General features: G+C 34.2%; 2 protein-coding genes across 3 annotated transcripts; one reads left to right on the top strand and one right to left on the bottom strand.

Annotated features, from left to right (window-relative positions):
• The first annotated feature begins 209 nt into the window (after nucleotides 1–209).
• On the top strand, nucleotides 210–3,086 carry LOC121263762. The gene is made up of 3 exons (XM_041166830.1): nucleotides 210–431; nucleotides 1,312–1,543; nucleotides 2,701–3,086. The coding sequence occupies exons 1-3, from the start codon at nucleotides 313–315 to the stop codon at nucleotides 2,995–2,997; spliced, it is 648 nt and encodes a 215-aa protein (XP_041022764.1). The 5' UTR covers nucleotides 210–312; the 3' UTR covers nucleotides 2,998–3,086.
• Nucleotides 3,087–6,834: 3,748 nt separating this feature from the next.
• LOC121263765 (uncharacterized RNA-binding protein C17H9.04c-like) lies at nucleotides 6,835–8,741 on the bottom strand. 2 transcript variants are annotated; one of them, XM_041166834.1, is made up of 4 exons: nucleotides 8,627–8,741; nucleotides 7,824–8,242; nucleotides 7,334–7,460; nucleotides 6,835–7,195 (listed from the first exon to the last, which is right to left on the bottom strand). In XM_041166834.1, the coding sequence occupies exons 2-3, from the start codon at nucleotides 8,234–8,236 to the stop codon at nucleotides 7,358–7,360; spliced, it is 516 nt and encodes a 171-aa protein (XP_041022768.1). In that variant the 5' UTR covers nucleotides 8,237–8,242; nucleotides 8,627–8,741; the 3' UTR covers nucleotides 6,835–7,195; nucleotides 7,334–7,357. The 2 variants fall into 2 exon arrangements, with proteins under 2 accessions (XP_041022768.1, XP_041022767.1); XM_041166833.1 differs by having other exon boundaries at nucleotides 6,839–7,202.
• Between the last annotated feature and the right edge of the window lie 3,425 nt (nucleotides 8,742–12,166).

The raw sequence follows: 12,166 nt of genomic DNA on the forward strand, positions 1-12,166 counted from the left end.
CCGTTTGATGACAATAGGTATCGTCCGATTCGTTGGCACAATAGGGCCCAAGATATAGGGACAGCCCAGCTCGGCCCAGACCATAAACTGTACCCCGGTAAAAAGTTTTCCTGATCTTCAAAGAAAATTAATTTTGGGCCCAGCATTAGATTACATACATTTTATACGGGAGCAGTATTTTTCATTTTTTTTATTTTTTTGAACAAGTTGCAGTATTTACAATTAAATTAGTATCTGTGGACTTCAGAATTCAGATTAGGCTCAGCCGGATCAAGAGCCATCAATCTCTCTTTCGCTCTGTGCGCGGCAATAATGGCAACTTCTTCTTCTTCTTCATTATCGTCGTCATCAAAGAGATTGGCGAGCAATCTGTCAACAATAGCATCTCGCATCTACTTCTTCCTAATCATTCTTCAGATCCCTCTTTTCAGGTACCAAATTCATTTGTTCTTTAGCTCTTCCACTATTACTTGTCGTTTATATTTCATATTCTCATGATCTAGAGAGAGAGAGAGAGAGAGAGAGAGAGGAAAAACTCTGCACCTTCCGTTTTCTTTCATTTGTCCTAGATCCAATCCCTTTAGTTATTCGCTGCCCAACTAGTTTTTTCACTCTGGCTCTTTCCTCGAACCTTTTCTTGTGATTTTCTGGTATAGGTGTATAAATTGTCAAATTAAGACTTCAAACTGTATCGATCTCTATTTGTAGAAGATGTATCTATCGAAATTGCGGCTTGGTGGTCTGAAATATGTTTGGGTATATGAATAAAAAGTTCTCGAAATACACCGCAATTCATCGCAACACTGCCTGTGATGCCATTTTTTCTTATCATTCAAAATTTTCCCTGGACGGTATCTCAGAAACACTTCAATTGGCGGAGTGAGAAAATCCACCAATTTGCCTCCAGCATGTTATGTTTAAGAAAACAAGATCTTGCTGCTTTTGGCACCTGACTGCTGTTCTGATACATTTCTATGCTCTGGGATTCCACTCCCCATACTTCGCAACTGACTACATCCCATTAAGCTTGCTTTCAGCTGCGTGTCTCAGCTGTCTATTCGGTTTGCCATTTAATATCTCCCCGTAACTTCTGTTTGCATTTTCTGGATGTTATTTTAATGTTTGAGTTTTCTATCCATTGGTTTGCCTTGGTTATGTCCCCCCCCCCCCCCCCCCCCCCCCCCCCCCCCCCCCCCCCCCCCCCCCCCCTCAGATGATTCCAAGGTCAATTCGAAATAAATTAATTATGCAACAAAATGTAGTACTTAGTTGCTGTATTTGAGTTTGGGATTTATATTTTTACCTTGGCAGGGTCCCATGTAGATCTGGTATGTGTACAACACCATTGCATGTCACATCCTCCCAATTGATTGCAAGTGAGATCTTTCCTGTTGCTGTTATGAAGACCCTTTTGTACCCTGGGGCTGTTGCAAATGGCCTTGTCAAGAACTTTACTGTTCCAAGCTGGAATAACCTGTTAGACATCTATAACTTAACCAGTGTGAAGGAAGCTCCTGCTGTAACAGATCTCCAACGCTTAGAGGTTCTGTTTAATAGCTGATCATTGCCCTTTTCAATTATTTTACTGCATAGTTGTTTGTTTTGTGGAAGTTTACAGTTTTGTTGGGGGGAACAGAGGCACCTAACACGATATTAATGGTCCCTCAATAAATAATCTCTGCGTAGTGCTTAGTCTAAAATAGCAATCAATTATGACAACATACTCTAGACATTTAATTGATCATGAATTAATTTTCCTTTGGTGTGATTCATTCCACACATCCGCCCTGTTTATGGTCTGCATGTCATTGATATTATTCCACATAATTTTAAAGAATTATCAATTTTTTTTTTTTGATAAGTAAAATAAAGAATTATCAATTATAGAGAATAAAATAAACGAGGCAGCCTATTTTCCTTTGGCTACTTCCAAGCTGGCTTGACACTAGCACGTGCATTTGCAAGCATACAGACACAAAAAGTCTGTAGCATATGTTGATTCTTTGGTGGAAATCTTGGCTGATTGAATTAGTATGACTGGTTCTTAATTTCCCCAAATATTTTCACATAAATTGCTGAAGCTTGAATAATTTCCCGGTTCACTACACCTCAACCAAGCCCATTTCTGCTTTATCACAAGAAATTTTCCCATAAAAAAACTAGCCCTTTTCTGACTCATTGGAGTAGACTATATGAATCTTCTCTGTCCGAAGCAACCTCCTCTCATTTTCTTTGGTGGCGACTTCTCTATATTCGCCCCATATGATTAGCTTCCTCGTTGAATGTTTGGTTGTTTTAATGCTTAATAAGTCGTTGAGGTTCCTCTAGCAACTGAAAATCTCCAATAGCCTGTTTTCTTTAAAACATTGTTCTCATGGGTGGGGGCCATTGTTTGTAACGGACTTAAATGTCCATGACTTTTTACTACCGGTTGTAAACTCTAGTTAGGTATTTCTCATGTATACTCCTTGTATACGTAGGCTTTGCCTACTCTTAACCTTGATTAGTGATTATCGATAAAAAATAAAAATAAAAATAAAAAATAAAAATAAAAATGGACAATAGCCTGAATGTGTATTATTGAGTAGGTCTTACATATTTCAAGTTCCCGAATTACTGCAACTTCACTTCTCCATGACTCCTTTGGGATTCTTGATTTAAGCTGTCAATTTTCTCAGCCAATCTTTTGGTTTTTTCCAGGTTCTTGCAGGAAGCTACTTCTCCGTGGCAGGAGCGCTTGTGGGTCTTCTAAGACCAGGGAGGATGAGCATGTTTGGGACACTTCTCGTAATTTGGGGCCTTGTCAAGGAGGGGATTTTAGGAAAGCCAGTAAATACAGATCCAACGCAAGCCGTATATGTCTACCCAACAATGTTGATTGCTCTGATCTGTGCCTTCTCGTCTGTAAAGTATGATGTGAAGAAGGTTGTTAGGAGTGCTCCAGCCCGACCCGTGGCAAAGCCTCTTCAGAGCTCCTCAAAATCTAAGCTGAAATGAATCGTCGAATGCTGTACTTCGGATTACTTTTTTGTGAACACTTTCATGTTAATGAGTTTAAAGTTTAAACTGGATTCATTTCCACCAAATCATTCTAAAAATTTTGTTGCGTTTCAAAATATTTCAGTTGTTTCCCCGACATATCCAAGTAATTTAAGAGGGCACTGATTTAGGAATTGAAATTTCAGGCAAAGGGTGATTCTTGCCAATGCTGTCTGGTTCCATTAGCTTCTTTTAATTGAAGTGATGGTTCCCTTGAGCCTTTCGCAGTTCGACGAAACAGAGATCGTCATGTTGGTGGCTATTTGCATTTTATTGGTGTCGGCAACGATATTGGCTGCATGCATATTTATATTTCATGGAGTACTCCTACTTCTTAACAAGTCAAGCCATGTAGCCGAAAAAAAAAAAAAGTAAAGCCCAACAACCCAAGTGTTCCATTCAAATGAACTCGGTTACTAAGACGGAGCATAAGGAGGACTACATGGATTAAGCCCATAGAGAAAGTTCCATATCGCTACTTTGCAAAACCCCACTGATCCAAGACAACTCCTTTCCTCATCATTTTTATACTATACATTATTACATTATATATTAGTTTCTATTTATTTATTTTTCTTAATAAATATGTAGAGTATGGATGATAAGTAAAAAAATTCAATTAATTTAGAAATAATAAAACCAGAAAAAAATAAAAATAAAATAAAAATAAGTATAATATATAGTGTGTAGGGATGATAAGCAACAAAACTTTACGTGAAAACCTTATCTCTCAAGCTCTATCTATCTATTTTTTTCTTTTTTTTAATATCTTCTTTTTTCACGTTACTTGTGCCTACCCTTCATCAAACCCTTGGTGCATGCACAAAGGTTTAGTTTGATGCTTTAAAGACGCGTGTTTGGTTCGACTAGGAAAGAATAGGGAAAAACTTAGAAAGTGTAAACAAAAAAATAAAAAAAATGCCCCACTTTATAAAGAAAGAAAAGGGAAAAGTACTTTAAAAAAAGCTTCGAAGCCCTTTTTTTGGTGCCTTGAGTTGGATAAAAAGTGCCCTTGTTTTTGCTACCATTGACTATCACAGTGTTGATTATTTTTCAACTCTCGTACTTAGTCCATTGAATTGTCTGTTTTTGTTTACCTTTGGGGCCCGACTGACATCTAAAATCATCATTAAAGATGTTCATTTTGTTCTTTAATCATCAAGACTCTCTCATATGTCTTGTCTCAGTTAGATTGAGATATGCACCAAAAAAAAGTAAGAGTAATATACAATAATATATAAATATTGTGTAATATTTAATTTAAAAAAATTAATTTTATTATTAAAAAATTAATTTTTTTTTATGTGAGTCCTGTATTTATTTATTTTTTTTAAAGTAATTATATAACGCTTACAAACTCATGATTGTAATTGTCATTTCTCAAAAAAATATACAGCCAATAATCATGATTTGTTGGATTCGTAAACTAAAAAAGAATTTCATGAACCCAAATAATCCTGAAAAATCGGCTGTGTTCTTTGAAATTAGTTTGCAAGTATATACAAAGTATTTGTTAAAGAAAATGTGTAAACTCTAAGAGACGAATGGAAACTATATATAACATTTACTGAAAATGGCACATGAAAAACCTCACCCATGCACGTGATCGATGTGATTGAAGAAGAGGCGTACTTGCATGCATGCGACCTTCACTAACACCAACAAAGCATTAAATGAAGTAACATAAGGTTATAAGCTTAAAGTGGAAAGACAAAGATTCTTTGCTAAAAGCTAAATAATGGAGTGTAGTAGCAGACAACTAATATGGATCATGTGTGGTTACTTTTTGACCAATCAAGTTACTTGAATGTCAATGAGGGAACACATTAAAGGGTTTTTTTTTTTTTTTTTTTGGGTTAAAAGGCCTTTGAAATGGAATCCAATGTGCATCTGATCATGACTTTTTAAATATGTTGAACAATATATATCTTCTTAGTTGAAAGTTCATTCATGTCAGTCAAAGTTAAACAAACCACTAGCTAGCTAGATTCCTCAACGAAGGTGATATATAATTAATGTGGAGTTCGATCGTGACAGTTCATGATCCTCTCTTTCTTATAATTTATGTTCGCTTTAATGAGCAAGATTACTTTATTTACGAGTGTGTTTATTATTTTTCGTTTGAATGATGACACACAAAATCATTTTTTATAACTTTTTACATAATAGTATATTTTTATAAAATGATATTATTTTATAAAAATAGCCATCGATTGCGTAAAAGATTGTGATATATATATATATATATTTTTTAAAAAAATTATGTATAATCATTTTTACTTATTCCTTATACATTCTATTAATGTGATTAGTCGTGTCACTTTTTTTTTTAATGTAAAATAACTATTTTAATCAATTACATCAATAAAATATATAAAAAAATATATAAAAATAAATGTATATAACTTAACTCTATTTCTTTTACCTCAATACGTACATCCATCATAGTCTCATGTACATATATATATATATATGTTGTTTGTCATCACTGCAATAAAGTTGTACGTCTATTAATTCAAGATTGGTAAGAAAAATGATATGGAAAGACGAGATGTCATGATTTGAGATTCTTATATATACATACATACATATACATATATATATATATATATATTGTTTTGCTTTCATCTACAAAATCTGCTTCCATCAATAATCGGCCGGCCTCAAATTATCATACGTGGCAATGCAAGAATATTATTAGACATCGAAACAACAACGGAGATAATTTTATTAATTCTAAGATCCCTAGCTAGCTCGATTGATCAAATGCATGCACCATGTAGTAGTACTGTGAATAAGAATACGACGAAGCCGAGGGATGATCTGCATCATGGTCGAAATTATATATCCCATTTTAGCCGTATACTATCATGTGATCAAGTTGGATTTATAATATTTAAGAACAACATAATTAATCATGAGATAGATGATCAGAACCATATTATATATATATATATAAATGTCATGAATAATTTTTTTTTTTTTAAATATGGTACTAAAATCATGTGATCAGTAAGCTAGCGCGCGGTTAACACTAGCTTCCTCGATCGGATGCATGGTGACAAATTAATATTGGTATATATGTTTCAATATTATATATATGTTACTAATATTAATTATATAATTCATATATTTTTGTGAATAAAAAGGCAGAAGCTGGGAAGATAAGAGGTTGAAAACCCTCAACTTGTCCATGACCATAATATACATTCGTACCCATGCATGCATGTAAGAATTAATTAATTTGTTTGATATACATTAAATTAATTTTTATATATATACACACTAATTAATATATATATATATATATATATATACACACACTTGAGAACTAGCTAGCTAGCTACTTGAAGTGCACATACGTACACGATGACTCATATTTTTAGATGAAGAAAATGAAGATCATGGAGTTTGAATAGCATTAAACCTGCATGGCACCGCGTGATGTTTTTTATTTATTTATTTATTTATTTAAATTTTTATTATTTGAATGTATGCATGATCTGATTCTCGTCTAATAATCCGGGATTGTATATTACCTGCAAAGGATTCTAATGTGGTCCACGAACAGTCCTTTAATTTATTTCTTTATATATCATCATGTGAGTATTATTGCTTTTTCCCCCATTAAAAATCAAATATTCCATATTAATTCCATGGACCAGCCCCATGAGTAAAAAGCGAGAGATCAGGCTCTGGAAATTAATATATATATATATATATATATATATTCTCGACATTATAACTAGCTAGCTAGCTATATGGAGGATTGAGGCAAGCTTTGAAACACAAGGACGGACACATGGATTAATTATAAATATATGATACACCAGAACTACATACCTTTTATATTATGCTAAATTAATATAAGAAAATAATTAATTAAGTTCATGACAGAACGCTGAATGATCATGATCTGCATGTAGCTCTGCATTAACCCTAACTACCTGATCCTTCAAAAGCTACCTACCCAGTACTGGTAGCTAGATCAAGGAGATCATAAATATGAAAGAAAAAAAAAAAAAAAGTGCACAAAACAAAAAATAATAGAGGCCGTACGTAGGCCAAAATGAGCTGATATCTCTATCGATCGTACGCACGTAGGGATGATCATGATCCGTGATATCTTGATTAATCTCCTCCAACAACACCATAACTGTAAACTAATAAATAAAAGTCATGAAAATTAGTATACAGGCCGGAATTAAGAAGCTGCCATGCATGCATTAATTAATGTTTAAAATCTGTGTCGATCGATATATATGAAAGAAGCTACCAAATCGATTAATCTTACCCAAAAAGGGAGGCCGGACATCGTCTAGGATGAATATGGAGACCTGCCGCCGGCGCTCGAGTCCCTCGGCGCATTGCATCGGAAACATTCCATCCTGTTGGCGAAATTGTGCTCGTTGCACCCCATCCTATTTAATTATTCCAAATATTCACTCACAAATTTATATATAAACTATTTTAGATTCACCCAATTAAACACACACATGCACAGACATGTCAATCATGTGTATATAGATATCATAAATAATTAAAGGGCGTGATATAATTGGGAGGTTCAAGTCTCCTTTTTTTGACAAAAAGGTTCAAGTCTCCAGCTTGGGTGTACTAGCTAGTAATAAATTTACCCGGTAAAGAAATTAAAGTACTAGAAAAGAATCAGTTAAAATACATCTGATATCCCTTATCCTTTAAAAAAAAAAAAAAAAATTTAAAGCAACCTTTTAATTAATATGACTGATGATGCATGCATGGAATATGCCAATTGAACTCACCTAGAGCAAATCCAATCACCAGATTTCCAGCCAGAGCGGCTGGAGCTGCCAGTACTGCTGCCACTGCCAAACCCCCCAAAACCTCTCATTCTAGGTTTGTCACCCTGATCATAATCATATCCCCCACCAGAAGATTCATCCTTGGAGGCACCGCACTTGAAGCAGCTTGAGCGGCTAGCAAAGTTATGGGTCCCACAGTTCCCAATGGTGCAATACCAATCACCAGGGCGGACATCTGGACCTGTAATATTGAACCCAAATGATGATGAGCCACCTGATGATCTTCCTCCAAAGCTTCCATAGTCACCTGATCTCTCGGCTGGTCTTGTCTCTCCACATCGTTGGCACGAGTCCCTCCTTTGAAAGTTGAGATGGTTGCATGATCTACAATTCCAATCTCCTGGCCTATTCATTTTCCCCTTTAATTCGATCGAAGAGATAAAACATCATTAGTCCATTAATATTACACGATACAGAAAGATCATACACTAGCCAACTTCTTCTATGATTTGAGCCAAACTAGCAAGAAATTAATTACACTGTATTATTGAAGTCTAGCTGTTATTCGTGGATAGTAACTCGTGAACAGTGCTATGCACTATTAATAATTAAATCTAGCTAGGAACTCAAGGCACAGTAAAAAAAAGCTATAAATTACAATATTCATGATCAGCTCGAAACGAATCCACGAATCGAACGTCATACAATCAACCTAGCTAGCTATTAGCTAGGATGTAGTATTATCAGAAACACGCATATATATGCATGCATCGTGGTAATCTAAGCTAGCTGGACTCACCTACCTAATTCAGAAGACAGATATATAAGATGGTTGAAGTTGAACAAATTATTAAATAGATCAGTAGTACTACTGTCTGAGCTGGAATTTATGATTGTGGTGTGAGGGTTGGAGTGGCTTTATATACTTCCTCAGGACATCGGGAACCGTGCAGATTGAGGTAGCCAGTGGAGGGTTAGGTTGTTCTTTTTCATATTCGCGTCACTTTGCTTCCTTGAACAATGGATTCACAAAACACTAAACTTAGGAAAAGAGATAAAAGAAAGAAAATTCGAAATTGGGATTCCAAAACCAAATTAAAGCAAAAGAAGTAATAATAATATTAATACTAAAGTTTGTAAATCAAAGCTAGCAAGCTCGATCTGAGTACAGCCTCTTTTAGGGTTTTTGGAGCTGGTTGCCGTAATAATTATAAACTGCATGAACGTACAACTAGCTCCCCCAAATCTTACATTATTAATGAAGTTCCATATATTGAATGCAGACCAGTTCTTCCTTGTTTAGGAAATGTCAAACCGCATCCTTAGATGTTTCTTAAACATTGTCTTCCCGGCCAGGTTATATTAAGATCAGCCATATTTCACAATGGTTCGAAGATGATCACTGGCATCGATCCTCGTATTAATGTTTCAAGAAAAGGTTCATACATGCACATGTTTCTTACTTATAAATTAAGGAAATGGAAATCAAACTAACACTTCTTAATGTACAATATTATGACCAGTACCAAATTGTCACTTTAATTTTCCGTACATCTTAATGGTCAATTAATTATATTAACGATCGAATTATAGGTAAACTAATTAATTGCGCGCAGCTCATGTTTTTAAATTAATTTGGAGGCTAAGTGACAACATTGATATTTTGGTGGTCAAATTACAAAAATAGTGTTAGTTTGAGGCCGGAGTAAAGTGTTGTTTTCCCTTGAAAGATCGATTTAGCTTATCGTGTTCAACTTTGTCAAGCTCAGGCGCTCTCAGTCTCAGCTTGCCCCTACATAAAGCAAATTAGCCTATTAAATTGACATTTTAATTAAACTCAAAGCATGACAACATGATAGTAGTACTACTCCCTCTAACATCCTTTACATCTAGTATTTCCTGATCAACACTTTAAAACACTTTTGACTATTGCATTTACGACCCTCATCCGTCAACTTGGGGAAAAAAAGTATATTATATATATATGGTCTGAGTGCATGCTTTGATCTTGTTGAGTCAGGGTTAGATAAGGAGGAACAAAATCCTCTATTTCTAACCAGACAACATGAATATTCCTCACACGGGAAAAACAAAACACCCCTGAGAATTAGAACGAAGGACCCATACCCTTATCTATATATATATTCTTATCTCAAAATATATGACCAAGGCGACTTCATGTGTCCTTCCGATCATGATATACTTTAGAGCCCACAAGGAAACAGTCAATATCTAGGAAAAATGGTGGGTACTTTTCCATTTTGAATTTTCCTTTTATTTTACTAATTAATGGAACCCAAATTTTGCTAATAAGTCAAAAAGACAACCCTAATTATTAGTAATTTTCAATAGGACGTCAATGCTAAGTTACCTACCAAATGTGCCCACCAAATATGAACACTAGTATATATAAATGAGTTTTTTTTTCCTTTTATTTTTTTAAGTGTTTTTTAAACATCTTTAGCTATTAAGAAAAAAATAAAACAAAATATAAATTTACTAATATTCACTTCCTTATAAACCATTAAAAAAAATATAAAATATATGAATGGGCACATTTGATTATCATTTTCCAAATATTAATTGCCTCTTCACGAGTACTACTCCTGCTAATGCCAGAATCCGTTTGGTAAAATATATAATGAAATAAATCAGTGGTACACAGTATTAATTCTTCTCTGATCCTGGAAACAACCACCACTTGGTATCTAAGTGCATGCCACATCTCTTGAACGCCAAAAACTAAAATCAGGTCACTTGTGCGTACGTGTCAGAATCGATTGTCTAGAGGTAGTCGAAGCTAAAGCAAAAGTTGCATGTCATGTGGCCATAAGTTCAATGAGGTTTTCAGAATCAATTTTTTACTTTACATTAATTTGGTGATTGAGATATATATATAGAGAGATAGTTTTTATGTTTACATACAGTTACTTTTGCAAGTTCTTTGTGCACTCTATTGATGTGATTGATCAAAATAATTATTTTATATTAAAAAAAATGACACAATCAATCATATCAGTAGAGTACGTAAATAATATACAAAATTTACTGCACATAGAAATTTATATATATATATATACACACATTGTAAAAGAGAGAGAATTCTCTTTTTATGACCAAATTTTGATGGGGAAGGGGTATATATAATCGAATGATGAGATATATGGTTCAAAATCAAGGATAGGAAAATGGCAGGGTTTCGATAAAGACATGATCAGTCGAAGTTGATCATGATGCAGGAAGAGAATTCTTCGAGGTTTCAAAATTTTGACCATCATTTTTCTTTTCTTTTTCTTCTTCTTCTTCGATCGCTTCCTTGCTATGGCTTTTTCGCTGCCATTTTCTTTTAACACCGGCTCTCTCAAGAGAAGGAAGAGAGGATATATCAAGATTCAAGACAGACAAGTGATCAGTGAAAGAGAGAACCAAAAAAAAAAAAAAAAAGAATAGAAAGTGTAAAAACTACAAGATCTCACGTACCCACCATTATTCTTGGGAAATGGTAAAGAAGTCTGTAGCAAACTGTGAAAAAGCAAAAAAGAAAGAAGGGGTCGCCCAAGGACTGATTCCGGTTCTCTAGCTCTTCGGGGAATGCCTCCATGCATGCATGACCATGACCCACCCCAATATACCTATTGTATACATGCCTCCCACTTTTCCTTTTAGGTCGATATATAAACTATTCAACCTACGTACGTACAGATGTTAATAACAAATCTTTCTGAAATATATAACGTAAAAAACTATAGCTTAGTACAAAATAATTTAAAAGTATATTATATATGTAAATTTGTATTTTGTTGGCACACTCTCGAACCAGCTTGGGAGTGACGGGCTCTGTTTGGATACAAGAAATGTTTCATTTCATCTAATATCATCTCATTATTACAACTTTATTAATTTTTCACACAATATATTAAATTTTTTCAAATCTCAAAGTAAAATTAATATTAAAAAATAATAATATTCTAACAATATTTTATTCAATTTTTAACTTTTATCTCAACTTATATCATCTTAACTCACTATCCAAACGGCACCTTATATATTACTTAACCAAGAATAAAATACTAGTCATCCAAAGTAGGGCCTCAAGGGAAGTGATTTGATTTTTAAAGAGATGTTACAAAATAAAGTTTATAAGCTAATCTGATACATGATCATATAATCTAGCTAGTACTTATCAACTCGCGTCAGTTTGTAAAATCTTGTTATAATCAGCGTATGTGAAGTATTCTTTTTCACTTGATATCAATTATCATGTGTTAAGTTTTCAGCTATCGTTTAAGAGGATTTCCAACTCATTAGAAGGCCGCATGAATCTTCAGACTAGCTAACTACTT

The sequence above is a fragment of the Juglans microcarpa x Juglans regia genome, chromosome 4S (assembly GCF_004785595.1).
Source record: "Juglans microcarpa x Juglans regia isolate MS1-56 chromosome 4S, Jm3101_v1.0, whole genome shotgun sequence".
Classification (NCBI taxonomy): Eukaryota; Viridiplantae; Streptophyta; class Magnoliopsida; order Fagales; family Juglandaceae; genus Juglans; species Juglans microcarpa x Juglans regia.